This window comes from Numenius arquata, chromosome 8, assembly GCF_964106895.1.
Source record: "Numenius arquata chromosome 8, bNumArq3.hap1.1, whole genome shotgun sequence".
Taxonomy (NCBI): domain Eukaryota; kingdom Metazoa; phylum Chordata; class Aves; order Charadriiformes; family Scolopacidae; genus Numenius; species Numenius arquata.
This window is the reverse complement of record NC_133583.1, coordinates 32046771-32064202: the sequence shown is the minus strand read 5'-3', so window position 1 is coordinate 32064202 and position 17432 is coordinate 32046771. Positions and strand designations below refer to the sequence as shown.

General features: G+C 48.8%; 1 protein-coding gene across 1 annotated transcript; it reads left to right on the top strand.

Moving 5' to 3' along the window:
- Nucleotides 1–1603: 1603 nt before the first annotated feature.
- Nucleotides 1604–10196, top strand: TOR1AIP2 (torsin 1A interacting protein 2). Its single transcript, XM_074151768.1, has 20 exons — nt 1604–1801; nt 3493–3795; nt 3943–4047; nt 4195–4299; nt 4447–4551; nt 4699–4803; nt 4951–5055; nt 5203–5307; nt 5455–5559; nt 5707–5811; nt 5959–6063; nt 6211–6315; nt 6463–6567; nt 6715–6819; nt 6967–7071; nt 7219–7323; nt 7471–7575; nt 7723–8043; nt 8451–8549; nt 9436–10196. Exons 1-20 carry the CDS (start codon nt 1735–1737, stop codon nt 10194–10196), a joined length of 3126 nt encoding a protein of 1041 aa, XP_074007869.1. The 5' UTR covers nt 1604–1734.
- The last annotated feature ends 7236 nt before the right edge of the window (nt 10197–17432 follow it).

Sequence of the window (17432 nt, the reverse complement as noted above, 5' to 3'; positions counted from 1 at the left end):
CCACGCTGGTAGGGGAGCACTTGAGGGGGCTCCCCATGCCTTGCCCTGCAGGCTCATCCTAAAGACACTCCGTTTCACAGCCTGCAGCTCCCCAGCCTCCCTGCACTTGCACAGAGTGACATTTCCAGAGTCTGGGCTTTGCTGGCTACGTGTTCAGGTTGTTTTTCTTGTGGTACTCTTCATCTTGATAAATCAACTCTCAAAACAGTTCCCTCCTCGCCCTCATTTAGTTGTTTAAATCTGCAACGCTGCTACATTATGCAGGAAGCTGCTGGTCATTCCAGTTTGCCTGAAGGAAAACTCTGCACGACCGCAGAAATACAGCCAAAAAAGAAGTTCCCGTTTTCTGAATGCTCCCCAAGAACCACTGCTGTTGACTGGGGAAAAGCTCTCTGTGAGACGGACGTGGCGAGGAGGGCAGGAAAACTACACCTCCCAGCAGCCTGCCGGGCACCCGTGGAAGGGCAGAGTTCACTGTCACGTTGACAGCGGAGGATTAAGGGTGTGCGTTGGGGGCACAGGCTGTCCTGCCACCAGCAGAGCCAAAGGGCCTCTGGGAAGGGCAAGCGGAGGGGCCAGCACTGGCCTCCTCTTGCCTCCCCTCTGCTTCACTTCGCCACCCCGACTGGCTCCAAACCTCCAAGACCGGGTAAGCGTCCGACTCCGCAACTCACTTTGTTCCTCTGACTTCCTTCTTCTGCCAGAGCGTCATGAGCGGGAACAGCACGGGGAGGGGAGGGACGAGAGCCGGGCGGCAGAGCGCAAGCAATTATACTCCCCCACACCTCCAAATCTTGTATTTGGCAAGAAAACTCAGCTGTAGAGACAGTGCAGGTGGGGGAAGGTGTCCCCCTATGCCAGAGGAGCTGCTGAGAAGGCTGGGATTGAGATTTTTGTATGGAAATCCGCACCAACCGCTCTCCAGTGGGGAAAGTTTCTCGGGAGTTTTCCGTGGGCAGGCGTTGCGCTCGTGAAATCCCTCAGCTTTCTCAGATTACGACAGCAAGTCTTGCTCCATCCTGCATGGCCGACAGGTCCCAAAGCACTTTAGCAGAGGTGGAAGTGTCACCGGGGCGTGTGTAGGAGAGTCAGGCTGTGGCTTCAGGTTCACAACACCCGGCCCCTCGGATGGGCGCAGAGTTGGGGGGTGTGTGTGTGAATGCTGCTGCATGGGGGTCAAGTGATGTTTCTGCCAGTGATTTCGCCTTCCAGCACCACCATCTCCCGATCCGACACACTAGAGCAGGCTCATTGCTCTGTGTTGACCTGGCTGTGAGATACCAGGTGCCCAGAAGCATGCGGGGCAGCCTGCCGAGCCCCGGACTCCAGGCCTGACATCTCAGAGCACAGCCAAGTCCATCCAAGTCTTATCTGGATGAGAAACTGGTGCCTCACTCCGCTGGCTTGTCCTGAGACAGCTGTGGTTTGCTTTAGCCCTTGGACTGCTTCTAGCCTGCCGGGAAGCAAGCTGGCTAATAGCCTTTGGGCTGAAGGTTCACGGTTATTAAGGACATCCTTCCATTTTCACACCACCTTGGTAAGCATGGAGGGAGGAGCCTCCTCCTCCACCATAAATCACTGGTCCTGTGTTTGTGTTTATCAGGTTTATGGGCGTTTAGTCACAATTCCTGAGGCCAAGACGGGATGGTGTCTGTGAGGGGGTCTTCAGGTCACCCACCTGAACAGCAGGGAGATACATCCCCTTATGACCGAAGGAGAAAGTGAAACAAAACGATGCAGAAGCCAGAGCTCTCAGGAAGAAAGAAAATGGAAGAGAATCCAAGTGTGGATCTGTCTGGAGGTAAATGAATCCTGTGCTTACTCCATCTACTAGGAAAATCACTTTGCATAGGGATAAAAGGGATAAAAATAAAAAATAAAAGAATACCCTCTTTTTGAGGCCAAGTAAAACAAGTTGCTATCTTTGTCTGAAAGGTTAAATATTAACAAGTTACTTTCAGTTTTGGATTCCCATCTGCAACAGGTTTAGACTCTGTCCAGGATGGCAGCACAAGGAAGGCTAAAGATGGAGCTCCAGATTGGGAGAGCTTTCTTCCCTGCATCCCAGTGCTTCCCATCTACAGATGCTTAAATAATAAGCCAGTTTTCCACCACCTACTGATGGGAAACGTTTGGAGGAGGCAGGGCAAGAAGTACTATTTGTGCCCAGCTTGAATAGCAGGATACCTCCAGGTTCCTCACATTTTAGTTTCTACTGCATGCTTACATTCTCCAGTCGCCTTGTTATGACTACTACATCTGAGTATTTCAGTGATACCATGTTGCTATAACCAGCTCGGATCTGTCCCACGCGGCCAGAAGTGTTCCCATAATAATCAGCAATAAGGAATGTAGAAATTATGCTCCAAAGGACAGCATGTTCTGACCTGTGACAAGTGCAGCTTTTTCTGTGTTTTGTAATTAGTAGGGAGTTCCTTGCCATTTTTATCAGTCTTTATTCTAATTTTAGCATAATCATTTCTGTCATTGTAGTGTTCGATCATTCATAAGCAATTTCTCGCAAGTAGTGCCTGAAATTTGAGCTGCACTGTTTCATTTTGTAAGATTCAGAATATGTTGCAAACGCTTATGTTCAGCCTCAGAATTTCTCTATTGAATTATGCTCCAGATAATTCTACATTACCATAGCTCTTTGGGAGAGCAGCTCCAGAACAGGAGCAGAGAAGGAGTACAAGCAGAGCTAACATTTACATGCAGACAGATGCTTGAAGTGTGTTGGTATAACTGTTCTGGCTGGAACTCAACAACAGCCTTAGAAATTCTTCAAATCCATCACCTTAATTTACCAGCCTAGGAAAACCCACTATCTGAGGAAGATGTGGCAACATATCCTACCACTTAATGAAAGAATTGCCTGCCCATCCCACATAGGATGGTGTGGGACATAGGCTGGGATTGAGTTAACTTTCCTCTTAGCAGCCTGTACAGTGCTGTGTTTTGGATTTGGGGTTTAAAAAAAAAAAAAAAAGTGTTGATAACACAGGAGTGTTGTGGCTATCGCTGAACAGCGCTGGCACAGAGTCAAGGCTTCCTCTTTTCTCCCCCTCTCCCCCTGCCAAGCAACTAATCCGGGGTTGGCAGAAGATTAGGTGAGGACCCAAGGTGGGCAAAGGGATATTGCGTACAGTATAACATCATGCTCAGCAACAAAAACTGGGGTACAGGAAGAAATGTTGGCTTCTAAGGTGGCCATTGCTCAGAGACTGGCCTGGCATTAGTCCACTTGTAGGAAGTGGAGGGCAATTGCCTTTGCATCGCTTGGGGTTTCCCCGGCTTTCCTTCCCCTGTTCCGCTGTTTTTGAGAAAACTCCCATGAGTTTTCTCAATTTTGGTCACCCTGTTCTCTCCCCCATCTCACTGGGAGATGTTTCAGAAATAAAAGAACTGGGAGTTTTACAGGGTGGTGGTCAAGCACTGCGTACTCTTGGCTCCTGTACAGCTAGCTGAGCTTCTGAACTCTCATCCCTACAGCTGGGGAAGCCCAAGATGAGGTGAAAAGTACAGCAGAGATTCCTGTGCAACAAGAGGCTACCCAAGAAACATGTGAGCACCAAGTGACAAGCAGGTGCCGTGAGACCACCTGTAAACCAGAGGAGGACTCTTTGGTGTATAAAACACCAACTGCTGGTGAAGGAAAGACAACGATGTTGAATTCAGATGGCCCGACAGTAGAGGAGAAGGTTCCCCAGGCAACTGCAGTATCACTGGAAGAATCTGGGAAGACAAGAGATGGTGTCTCAGAAAGATCCCAGAAAGAAGACGACTTGGATAAAGGTGAGTCTCTCCCCTTCTGTGCGTACAGCATTTCCAAAATGCTGATAACCTGGTCCTTTGCTTAGAGGAAGTGGAGAAGGAGAAAGGGTTGTTGGTTCTTGTGCTGGAGGAGACTAAGCGTACGTCTGCAAATTTTGTTCCCCACAGTAGAGGAGAAGGTTCCCCAGGCAACTGCAGTATCACTGGAAGAATCTGGGAAGACAAGAGATGGTGTCTCAGAAAGATCCCAGAAAGAAGACGACTTGGATAAAGGTGAGTCTCTCCCCTTCTGTGCGTACAGCATTTCCAAAATGCTGATAACCTGGTCCTTTGCTTAGAGGAAGTGGAGAAGGAGAAAGGGTTGTTGGTTCTTGTGCTGGAGGAGACTAAGCGTACGTCTGCAAATTTTGTTCCTCACAGTAGAGGAGAAGGTTCCCCAGGCAACTGCAGTATCACTGGAAGAATCTGGGAAGACAAGAGATGGTGTCTCAGAAAGATCCCAGAAAGAAGACGACTTGGATAAAGGTGAGTCTCTCCCCTTCTGTGCGTACAGCATTTCCAAAATGCTGATAACCTGGTCCTTTGCTTAGAGGAAGTGGAGAAGGAGAAAGGGTTGTTGGTTCTTGTGCTGGAGGAGACTAAGCGTACGTCTGCAAATTTTGTTCCTCACAGTAGAGGAGAAGGTTCCCCAGGCAACTGCAGTATCACTGGAAGAATCTGGGAAGACAAGAGATGGTGTCTCAGAAAGATCCCAGAAAGAAGACGACTTGGATAAAGGTGAGTCTCTCCCCTTCTGTGCGTACAGCATTTCCAAAATGCTGATAACCTGGTCCTTTGCTTAGAGGAAGTGGAGAAGGAGAAAGGGTTGTTGGTTCTTGTGCTGGAGGAGACTAAGCGTACGTCTGCAAATTTTGTTCCTCACAGTAGAGGAGAAGGTTCCCCAGGCAACTGCAGTATCACTGGAAGAATCTGGGAAGACAAGAGATGGTGTCTCAGAAAGATCCCAGAAAGAAGACGACTTGGATGAAGGTGAGTCTCTCCCCTTCTGTGCGTACAGCATTTCCAAAATGCTGATAACCTGGTCCTTTGCTTAGAGGAAGTGGAGAAGGAGAAAGGGTTGTTGGTTCTTGTGCTGGAGGAGACTAAGCTTAGGTTTGTGAATTTTGTTCCTCACAGTAGAGGAGAAGTTTCCCCAGGCAACTGCAGTATCACTGGAAGAATCTGGGAAGACAAGAGATGGTGTCTCAGAAAGATCCCAGAAAGAAGACGACTTGGATAAAGGTGAGTCTCTCCCCTTCTGTGCGTACAGCATTTCCAAAATGCTGATAACCTGGTCCTTTGCTTAGAGGACCGAGAGCAGGAGAAAGGGTTGTTGGTTCTTGTGCTGGAGGAGACTAAGCTTAGGTTTGTGAATTTTGTTCCCCACAGTAGAGGAGAAGGTTCCCCAGGCAACTGCAGTATCACTGGAAGAATCTGGGAAGACAAGAGATGGTGTCTCAGAAAGATCCCAGAAAGAAGACGACTTGGATAAAGGTGAGTCTCTCCCCTTCTGTGCGTACAGCATTTCCAAAATGCTGATAACCTGGTCCTTTGCTTAGAGGAAGTGGAGAAGGAGAAAGGGTTGTTGGTTCTTGTGCTGGAGAAGACTAAGCGTACGTCTGCAAATTTTGTTCCCCACAGTAGAGGAGAAGTTTCCCCAGGCAACTGCAGTATCACTGGAAGAATCTGGGAAGACAAGAGATGGTGTCTCAGAAAGATCCCAGAAAGACGACGACTTGGATAAAGGTGAGTCTCTCCCCTTCTGTGCGTACAGCATTTCCAAAATGCTGATAACCTGGTCCTTTGCTTAGAGGAAGTGGAGAAGGAGAAAGGGTTGTTGGTTCTTGTGCTGGAGGAGACTAAGCGTACGTCTGCAAATTTTGTTCCTCACAGTAGAGGAGAAGGTTCCCCAGGCAACTGCAGTATCACTGGAAGAATCTGGGAAGACAAGAGATGGTGTCTCAGAAAGATCCCAGAAAGAAGACGACTTGGATGAAGGTGAGTCTCTCCCCTTCTGTGCGTACAGCATTTCCAAAATGCTGATAACCTGGTCCTTTGCTTAGAGGAAGTGGAGAAGGAGAAAGGGTTGTTGGTTCTTGTGCTGGAGGAGACTAAGCGTACGTCTGCAAATTTTGTTCCTCACAGTAGAGGAGAAGGTTCCCCAGGCAACTGCAGTATCACTGGAAGAATCTGGGAAGACAAGAGATGGTGTCTCAGAAAGATCCCAGAAAGAAGACGACTTGGATGAAGGTGAGTCTCTCCCCTTCTGTGCGTACAGCATTTCCAAAATGCTGATAACCTGGTCCTTTGCTTAGAGGAAGTGGAGAAGGAGAAAGGGTTGTTGGTTCTTGTGCTGGAGGAGACTAAGCGTACGTCTGCAAATTTTGTTCCTCACAGTAGAGGAGAAGGTTCCCCAGGCAACTGCAGTATCACTGGAAGAATCTGGGAAGACAAGAGATGGTGTCTCAGAAAGATCCCAGAAAGAAGATGACTTGGATAAAGGTGAGTCTCTCCCCTTCTGTGCGTACAGCATTTCCAAAATGCTGATAACCTGGTCCTTTGCTTAGAGGAAGTGGAGAAGGAGAAAGGGTTGTTGGTTCTTGTGCTGGAGGAGACTAAGCTTAGGTTTGTGAATTTTGTTCCTCACAGTAGAGGAGAAGGTTCCCCAGGCAACTGCAGTATCACTGGAAGAATCTGGGAAGACAAGAGATGGTGTCTCAGAAAGATCCCAGAAAGAAGACGACTTGGATGAAGGTGAGTCTCTCCCCTTCTGTGCGTACAGCATTTCCAAAATGCTGATAACCTGGTCCTTTGCTTAGAGGAAGTGGAGAAGGAGAAAGGGTTGTTGGTTCTTGTGCTGGAGGAGACTAAGCTTAGGTTTGTGAATTTTGTTCCCCACAGTAGAGGAGAAGGTTCCCCAGGCAACTGCAGTATCACTGGAAGAATCTGGGAAGACAAGAGATGGTGTCTCAGAAAGATCCCAGAAAGAAGACGACTTGGATAAAGGTGAGTCTCTCCCCTTCTGTGCGTACAGCATTTCCAAAATGCTGATAACCTGGTCCTTTGCTTAGAGGAAGTGGAGAAGGAGAAAGGGTTGTTGGTTCTTGTGCTGGAGGAGACTAAGCGTACGTCTGCAAATTTTGTTCCTCACAGTAGAGGAGAAGGTTCCCCAGGCAACTGCAGTATCACTGGAAGAATCTGGGAAGACAAGAGATGGTGTCTCAGAAAGATCCCAGAAAGAAGACGACTTGGATAAAGGTGAGTCTCTCCCCTTCTGTGCGTACAGCATTTCCAAAATGCTGATAACCTGGTCCTTTGCTTAGAGGAAGTGGAGAAGGAGAAAGGGTTGTTGGTTCTTGTGCTGGAGGAGACTAAGCTTAGGTTTGTGAATTTTGTTCCCCACAGTAGAGGAGAAGGTTCCCCAGGCAACTGCAGTATCACTGGAAGAATCTGGGAAGACAAGAGATGGTGTCTCAGAAAGATCCCAGAAAGAAGACGACTTGGATAAAGGTGAGTCTCTCCCCTTCTGTGCGTACAGCATTTCCAAAATGCTGATAACCTGGTCCTTTGCTTAGAGGACCGAGAGCAGGAGAAAGGGTTGTTGGTTCTTGTGCTGGAGGAGACTAAGCTTAGGTTTGTGAATTTTGTTCCCCACAGTAGAGGAGAAGGTTCCCCAGGCAACTGCAGTATCACTGGAAGAATCTGGGAAGACAAGAGATGGTGTCTCAGAAAGATCCCAGAAAGAAGACGACTTGGATGAAGGTGAGTCTCTCCCCTTCTGTGCGTACAGCATTTCCAAAATGCTGATAACCTGGTCCTTTGCTTAGAGGAAGTGGAGAAGGAGAAAGGGTTGTTGGTTCTTGTGCTGGAGGAGACTAAGCATACGTCTGCGAATTTTGTTCCCTACAGCCTGGCTGGCTCCTGATAAAATAGACAGCAAAGGAGACAGTCCTGTCAACCAGGAAACTCGGGAGGACCAGGAGACAAGCAAGCAATGTGAAAGCTCCTACACGGCAGAGGACAATGCTTCATCAAGAAGCAAGTCACTGAGCTCTGACAGTAAAATTACACATTCAGATATGACTGCCACACAAGATGTCACCAAGGGCCTCTTGGCAGAGAAGAACACCAGTTCCCCTCTCCAAGATCAGGAGCCAGAAGAGCACATAGAGCAAGAAACACAGGACAGCGGATCCCAAGGCATGTTAAGGAACAGATATGGGACCAAAGGTGAGCTGGTGGCTGCACACTGCTGCTCTTCCACTGTGCACATGTGTACGCTTTCCACAGGCATTAAAAAAAATGGTATGGTGAGCTCTCTAGTGCCCACTGTCAGTTTTCTGCAGTCAAGCAGGAAAGAAGGTGTAAGAAATTAACTGGCTTCTCTCTTTCTCTGTCCTTTGGCTACTGTCCAGCTTTGAAAGGCATGAAACCATGCTGCACTCTGCAGCACCTTTCTCCTTCCCTTGCCTTAAAAGCAGGAGGAGCCAAGACTCAAAGCAGTATTAACCCAAAGCAGAATTCACTTCTCACTCTTTCCCTCAGCCAGGAGCTCCTGGCAGCTCTGTTGCTTTTCTTATTATAGCCCAGCTTAACTGTTCCCTCTACATTGGGCATGTTTCTTTCTCTTACTGTAGGGCACACATCCCCAAAGTCAGAGGCTCAGTCCTGCTTGCAGAGCGTCACCACCCAAAACTCAGGCCAGGAGAAGGCCAAATGGTCCTTCTTGCTGAAAGGTGAGGAAAAGAAGCTTCCCTTGTGTGTTACTCAAAGACCAGAAGGCACTAATACTCCAGGAGCAAGTAATGAAGCACATTTAATTCTTCTTTCTCTTGAGACCTTTCACAGCCTTTTCTGAGGGTTTGAGGGAAAAACTTGTCCCTTAAAAATAGGCTCAGTTTGAGCCTATAGTAGCAGTTTTCTCTCCAGCTCTAAAGCCTCAAAAGCAGGCACAATGTGTTCAGCATGCCAGGAGTACCCTGGCATGTCCTAGAAGGTCTGAGGGTAATGGTCCCCCTTCCCAGTCTCCCTCTGTGCCATGGGGCCCCAGGCAGGAACTGTGATGCTGATTTGCACCACACATTTCTCCTGGTAGAAAGAGACCCTGCTTTGCCATGAAGAGGGATGCAAGCAGGTGCGTCTGGACCTCGCTGTCCTCCTTTTCTGGGGAGAAACATGGTAGCCTTTGTTCACCCAACATAGCTCAGAGGAAAGTAGTGAACAGGACACCTTAGCTGGGTCGGACGCCTCCATATGTGGAGGTACATGCTGTGAATGGCCACAAATCTTAAAGAAAACAGAGAGGAGGGAAGAGAAGAAAGCTTGTGGCCAGATGCAATTTCCTCAGGAAAATTGCACTGCGACAACAAAACTGTAGGCTTGCCTCCATCTCTGGAGCTGTAGTCCTCCCCAACTGCTGTGTAGGAGCATGGGTCTCACCACATGGGGCAAGCAGCCTCTTCACCATTCCTGGGCCCCCAGAGAGAACTACCACGTTCCTGGGGTAGTGAGAAGGTCAGGGAGGAAAAAAAAGAGCCCTTGTGGCTATTTTCCAGCATATCACTGCAGGTCACTTGGGACTGACTTCTGTTCCCTGTCTCGGGACTCTCCCCTCTTGAACAGGGCTTTTCACCGTGTGCCTCGTATTGTTCCTCTGCTTCTGCTTCGTCTCCCTGACCTCCAAGGTGCAGCAAGCCCCCAGGAACCCCACGGTGGAGGCCTTTCTGTCCCAGTTCAACCAGCTGCAGGACAGGTTTCCGGGGCAGAGTCCCCACTTGTGGCTTCGTGGGCGCAAGTTCCTGCAGAAGCACCTCAATGCATCCCACCACACGCAGCCAGCTATCATCATCTTCACAGCTGCCCGCAAGGGCGAGCGGACCTTGCAATGCCTTAGCACCTGTGTGGCTGACACCTACTCGGCCACCCTGCATGCCAGCACAGTCCAGATCAATGGCACAGATAAATCCAGGCTCCAGAGTGACCGGGCCAAGCTGGAGGTGGACTCAGAGCTCAGCATGGCTTTCCAGGCTGGGAGCCGTGCTGCAGTGATACACCGCTTTGAGTTGCTGCCAGCAGGGGCCACCCTCATCTTCTACAAATATTGCGACCATGAAAGTGCAGCTTTCAAGGACGTGGCCCTACTGCTGACTGTGCTGTTGGACCAGGAGGTGCTGGAGACCCACATCAGCCTCCAGCAGGTGGAAGAGAGGGTCCGTGACTTCCTCTGGGCCAAGTTCACCAACACTAGGACCCCCAGCTCCTACGACCACATGGACTCCGACAAGCTGAGTGGGCTGTGGAGCCGCATTTCCCACCTGGTCCTACCCATCCACCCAGTGCAGACCATTGAAAAAGGGGGCTGCCAAGTCCATACCCAACCCTAGGGGCAAAGGCTGCCAGAGCCTTGGGAAGGGTTGGAAGGACAGTCTTGGCTGACTTCGGTGCAGGCAGATGCGCAGCCCGTGCTATTTTTCTCTTCAATTTGTTTCCCGTACCTTCCTGGGAAGAGTTTGACAGGTGCCACTTGGCCAGCTGAGTCTTGGAGGTGATAGATCACACACCTCCTTCTGGCAGATGGGAAGAGTGGATATTTTGGACTGCTAATCGCACAGGAGAACATCATAGTGTGGGGAGGCAAAAGGGAAAACAGGACTTTGCAGGTAGTATTTTTATCAGGAAATATACAAATAACATACACAACTAGTATGCCAGAAAGATACTTCAGTTCAGTAGCTCTTTCATTTCTCCCTTTCCCTTAGTTTGCTAATGTTGTATACATCAGTCTCACAATGTACTTTGTCTGGAAGGTTCCTCTCTCTTTGCAGAGAGCAGCTGGAACACAGGAAGGTCAAATTCCCCCAAGCCCAACATTTTGAAGTCATGCTTCAAAAAGAACACCAGTTTGCTAGTCAAGGGTTTGACCAGTCAGTCCTGATAGAATCCCACTTGCACAGACTGACTGCCACCCGGTAAAGACCAGATCCTAAATATAGGATGTTCAAACAAACCTGCAATTCAGAAATCCTGTAAACATCAATTACAAGAAATTTCAGGTTGTCAGCACACTGCACGAAAGGAGGGGGTCCCATGAGGGGATTCCATATGCCAGAAAATAAGCTCCAAAGACAGAGAGCAATGAAACAGAAACCACCTTACTGTCACTCTGATAGTGTGAAGCCTCAAGGTATTGCACAGGTAAAAGAATGAGTAATACAGTTTAACTTAATGCTGCTCTTTAAAGAGAAGTCCACTCGATCCCTTTGCCATCACAAGGCTATGACCATCTCTTTGGTCTGACACATCAGCTTTGGTCATACACAGTAGATTGCTCTTCCACCGGATTGCTGATCTGTGCATAGGGCAGGGAGCAGACTGCTTGCCTCTCCCCAGCCAACTTTTATTGGTGAATGTAGATGTTAATATTGATATTTATTTCAAACTACATAGGGTAGCACACCAGGTCCTTGCCCTCCAAAGGTGCATTTGGCTCCCTGCTGGACCGCTGCTGCTCTGGCATATGCCAAAGCAACTAGAAGCAGAACTGGGATTAGCTAGTAAAGAGAAAATCTCTGGCGTTAACACTAAAAATCCTCAGTGAAGCAGGCTGGTTTCTTACTGTGCCTCCTCTTCTGCATCCCAGGAAGAGAAATCCAAGTCCTGGAAACACTGTGGTGCACCTGCAGACGCTCTGGGGCAGAGTAGCCAACTCAGGGAACACCTGGGGGGTAGGTGCAGGCGTTTACAGAATTTATAATAACCCAGCGGCCAGCCCCAGGTGCCAGCCCCTTGTGCCTACGGTGCTGCTTACTGGAGAAGGAGCAGGTGTAGCAGAGCACGGCTTATTTCCATAAAAGCAGCACAGACTGCAGGGGTGTTGCAGAGCCAGGCTCCGTGTCCGAACAAGACACAAATCAAGAACACTACGGTGTTTTTACAAGCAGCACATCTGAGTGCTCCTTACACCAAATGGACTCTGGCGTTGGCTGGGTCTCCTGCCAATGATGCCTTGCTGATTTGCCCCACCGATGGCTCAGCTGAGCCACAGCCATGCACCCTGAAAACCCAGCCTGTCTCTTCTTCCCTCCTGCTGCGTGCCTTGTCCTGTTTCAGGAGATTTGTGGCCATTAACTTGGAGGAGGGGAAAAACTGAAGGAAGAGGAGAGGGTTACTCGGTAGTATTCTAACCAAAGAACAGATTTTTTTGGTTGGTTTGGGACATGAAGACAAGACCACCATGTTTTAACCATGAGAAACACTGGGCTAGATTGAGAATTACCTGCTGGAGCTCAGCATCAGCAGGGCAGCCCAGGGCATGGTTTTGTACAAGACACAGGTTGCTTCCTCCCCTCCATCCTTTTTATTGCTATACACTACTTTGATAACAGAAAACACTGTTTCTGCTCTGCACGGTTCAGTATGGGTGTTGATGTAAGAGCCGGAAAAGCGTTAATCATGCTATGTCAATATCTTGAGGGAAACCTGTATTTTAACGTTATCTCACGCTCAGTTTTATGTACTTTGTAATGCATAGCCAAGGTATGCAATGGCAACTTTATGCTGCTTGGGCACATCGCTGTGAGCATCATCCACCCAAGCTGTTCTGATACAGAGATATTTTTATGACCTTTTAAAGACAATATACCTGCTTGCTTCTGAAACAAGACTTCTATTTAAAAATAAATAATAAGGTTGTGAAAGAAACAAGCAAAGTCTTCAAAGTGAGACTGGAGTCTTACCATATCCTGTTTTTTTCTCTAGCTATTTTCAGTTCATTAAGCAAAAGAGATCATCATACTGGGCAAAGTTTTATTTAGGTCAGGGCCATAATAAAGTGAATATTTGCTTTCTGCAAATAAAGTGAATATTTGCTTTTTCAGGAAAAACCCCAAACAACCTTTCTCTCAGTTGTTTGGGACAAACATTCTAGCTTTTCCAACTAACCACAAAACTAAAAGCAAACCTACAAACAGCTGCTGAATTCAACCCAAACTGAAACATACTGAGGTTTGCATAATACTTAATAATTAAACTGAAATCCACTGATAACTGAAATATTTTAGAAATACAGAAAGCAAGTATTTCTCATTTCAACACGCTTGATCAGATCCATTCCACCCAGTGTCACGCTACCTCAGCACACACAAATTCTTATATTTGTGAGGAATTATTTTCCCCAACTCTGGCCTAAACAGAGAGAGGGCTGAAAAAAAGAGAGGATTTACCCTGTTATTTTGGATTTTCTTCAGTCCCTGCCTGGGCTCTGGCAACCTAAACACCCATAACATTGGCATCTATTTTCAAACAGATGTTCATGTGATCAATTGCCAGAAGTAAACATCACTCATCTCCTGTTGTCTGATATGAGAGGACAAGATTTGGTCCTAACCCAAAGATTCATATGAAAATCCGGTATCACCAGGTGCAGTGGTTGCTGGATGCCAAAACTAGGCTGCTTTTTTAGTCTTGCACATGAATTCAAAAGCGAGCCTAAAGGGAGCAGCTGAACAAGCTCCGAGAGTGCCTGCAGGCAGAAGGGTGCACTGGTGGTTTTCCACTAGCTGATGTGCTCACCATGATCTGTGTTGGTAAACAGCATCATCATCTTCGTACCTGCTCCAAAAACCAGGTTGACCCAAGAGCGGGAACGGTGCCTGCTGTAGAAGTGAGGCAGGAAAGCAGGGCAGGCAAGTCCAGAGGCTGCTCAGCAGTGACTGTGCCTCTCTGTACACTTTGGGACTAAACCTGCAGCCAGTTCAGACAAAGGATCTTTAATATGTACCAAGCAAGAGCCTCCTGCGAGTCTCTGAAACGGCTGAGCAGTGTGTTTTCCCAAAAGGGAAAGATGCCAACACAGAAGCACAAGGCCAACCTCCCCACTCACCGTGCTGAGCCGCAGCATTTCCACACCATCCCCTTCCTTACACACCCCATTGGGGCTGGCCCTGGGGGTCACTTTAGGGAGGACAGCAGGTCCTCCAGCTGGCTTCTCCCAGCCAGGGATTCAGGTTCTCTTCTTCTTCCCACACCGTGAGTTAAATCAGAAATGTTGTGTTCCGGCATGGGCTTCCCCAGGGCATGGGTGCAGCACCTGCAGAGCCCCTGGTGAGGGAGACCACTGCAGAGGACATGGGGCACAGCCAAGAGCGGATGCACCCATGGCAGCTCCGGAGGAACTAAAGCTCCCCCTTCCCACCAGCTCTCCGACGGCTGTGACATGGTCCAGCTCTGCACCGTCTGAGGTAAATTAATTTATTCCCCCTGGGCACCACATCCACCTGCGCTAAGGACAGCTCTTCCCTTCAACTGTCCCCCACGCACCTGGTTCAGAATCTCTCCAGCAGCATCTCTTTCTGCACTTACACACATCACCAAGCACGGCAAGGCCATGCGTTTGGCTGGAGCTTATCAGTTGCCTGCTGTTACGTCAATGCTAACGCTAAATTCTTTTTCAATTTCTCATCTACAAAAAAAAATAAAATAATTTCTTATTCTACTTGGCCTATTAAGCAATGCATCTCCCTCCCCAACTATCTTTCCTGGTTTTTTTTCAGTCCTGTTCTCTGCAGCAGCAGTTCTGCAGGGAAGGATATGCTGCCACAGGGTCCTCAACGACGCTAAAAATTATTTGAAAATTACATAGCAGCTTAACTGAGGGGTGAAACCAGTTCTGGAAGGCCAGCCCGGACTGCTCTGCTACAAAATTAGCGCTGATTATAAGTGTGAGCGTGCCACCGCTTTATGAGGTGACATAAACTTGTCATCCCCAACATTTAAAGGTGAGTGGCCCAGCTGGCGCTGCACAGGCTTGACATGCCATCCTGCTCTGCCTGCAGCATCCCTGTCCCTGCAACAGGCACGTCGTGTCACATCTCTTTTTACCCCTTTGCACCAGCACGGACTAAAGCTGGAAGAAGGGAAGACACAAAGAGGCAGGTAGTGAACCCAGCTGAGCCACATTTCTCCTGCTGAGCTTTAACCTCTGGGAGCTCATCCACGGCTTAACCCTCCTGCAGCTCCATGCATGGGCAGGCTCTGCTGCCGCAGGGCTGGTCCCCTGGGAGTTGCTTTTCAGCCTACAAAACCTCCATTGTAAGAGAGGTTGCAGATATTGGGAGCTTAAGACTTTTTTTATTTCCCCCCTTCGCCTCTCCAGGGGAAGCAGCCGTACAATGAATTGCATAAAGGAGCCTGGCCTCAGCCCGTGGGACGCGGATCCAAAAGCCTACAATGAAAAGGCTCGAAGAATACAGCTTTGCAAGCATGTCCCTGGCCTGGGGAGGAGGCAAAGCCATAAGCAGACCTCCCACTTGCCTCTCCCTGCTTTGGCCAGACTGCGCAGTTATGCTCAGGCCAAGGAGAGGGCTCTGCAGATCCCTCGCGAGGGCACTCGAGAGCTGAGGAACCTCTCAGAGCCAGAGCAGAGGCAGCAGCATGGTTCAACATAAGGGATGGAAACAGCCTCCCCACACCATGCGTCCTTTGAGGTCTGCTCCATCTTCTCCCCCAGCAGCTCAGGGACCATTCGGACATCTCTGGGAAACAGTTTCAGGTCATAGAGATCTCCATGGAGGAGCAGACCTGGCTTATTCCCACAATGACAGCTTGAGCTGAATGAAGCCACTGTTTTCTCTATGTTGACAGAGCTGAACTCTTGGAGCTACTCCGAGTGATACAAAGAAGGACCAGCCATTTCCCTTGTCAGGGCTCGTATCTGCAGAGTGGAGCCTTGCACCACACGGGTCCCTCCTCATGGGGACAGCAAAGTCCAGTTGTAGGTTCTGCTCCCAGGGCCAAGAAGGGGCATGTGTGCTGGGGCAAGGACCAGGTGAAGCCAGCTGAGTTACCACGACTGTTTGGCCAGAGGAATGGACTAAAAACCCAGTGCAGTGTCCAGCAAGACCGTGATCAAAGACAGGCTCCCTCCAGAAGCTTGGTCAATGGGAGGAAAACACACACACAGAGAAATAAAAAGGTGTCCAAAGAGCTTTATACTCCGGTCCAGAGTCTCACATGCATTTTTCTAAACTCTCAGACTCTACAGTTATGATCCCAGGCCTCTCCCTATGGCTTCCATCTGTGACATCTGCAAGTGAGTTGTGAGCAGAATAAATCCCTTCAGGTTACGTTAGAGGATGGTCTACTCTAGTCCTGCAGGACCTGCTGCAACAGCAGCTGCCAATACCGGTCCTCCTTGCCAAAGGCAATATGCTTTGATTGCCCTCCTGACTGTTTGGAAGCTTTTCGGAGAAACAGTTGGCTGATGAAACCCAGTTCAATGAAACAAGAGGTTGAAATCCTAAGCGACTTCCAGAGGGCAAGGGATGAGAGTGAATCCTTCCCCCTAAGCAGCCCTCGTGTCCGAATGTGGTTGGCACCTACAACGAAACACTCTGGCTGGCCCCAGCTCTATTCTGGTTATGGGGAGACTGTTGGGATGAAAGCATGTGGCTGTGCTCTTGGGTCATAATAAAGGGGAGATCCTCAACCTCGTGAATCCTTTAAACACTTCCTGGTGGTAACACAGACCTACTTTCTGCTAACAGGGCACATGAAACTGGGAAGCAACTGGGGAAAAGTCCTCTGTAATGGTAGGTCTGAATGCAAAACCACAAGGGCTGCTGCACATGCAGAGCTCAGCCTGCTCACGCACTAATACAGGCCACAGCAGAACCAGTTGGCCCAGTTAGAAAGTGTAACTTTATGTTCTAAATAAAGACAGTAGGAAAAAAAAACCCATAAAAATTGAGAGAGGTGGATTACAAATGATTACAAGACTGGAAGCTGTTTGTGGTGGCTGGTGATGGTTTTATTAGGAAGGTTTTAAATGTATTAATTGGTTCAATAGGACTATCAAATCTTTCCATACACTGGTTACCTGGGGGTGTGTGTCTCAGGACTATGAGAGAACCTTTATCTCCCATACCCTTGCTCCCACATTGACTGAGAGCATTCAAAATCTCCTCTGAATGTCAAGAAAACAACCACTCTGCTTAAACTCAGGATGTAAAACGGCGAGCAGCATTTTAACATTGTCTTGCTGCCTTCCGCACCACACTCACATCACCCCTGTGACAAGAAGAGGTTCAGGAGTTGTGCTTGTGGGATGAGAGCCAGACTAGCATGAAAGGTCAGGACAGAAGGGTCACAGAGGGGCCCTGGAGCATTGTAGGCCACCTGGATTTGCCCTGTCACACTCCCTTAGTGCCTCACATACAGATCCCAATCCCCCTCTCCAAATCATCTCTGCACCAAGCAGTAATCAATAGGCTGCTTCTGCCTCCCAGAGCTGCTGCTCAGACACTGTTTTTTAGGGGGGGCTGATGGAGATCAGACACACTGGACCAGCACGGCTATTGACTCCCTTGCTCAGCTGGAGCCAACCCCCCTTTTCTTCTTAGGCACAGCCTCTCCTCCACCTCTCTGCCTCTTCTCAGCTTTGCTCAGCCTTGCTTATCTGCAGGGCAGGAGCTGGCTCCAGAAGGACATTACACAGGGATGCAGCAGGGCAGGAAAGCCAAGAATCAACTCTGAAGCCTTTTTTTTTTCCCCCTGCCTTTGAAGAAGGCCAGCTCACGGAGCAGCCATGTTATTTATCAGTCCTCCTCACCCTCGCTTTCTCC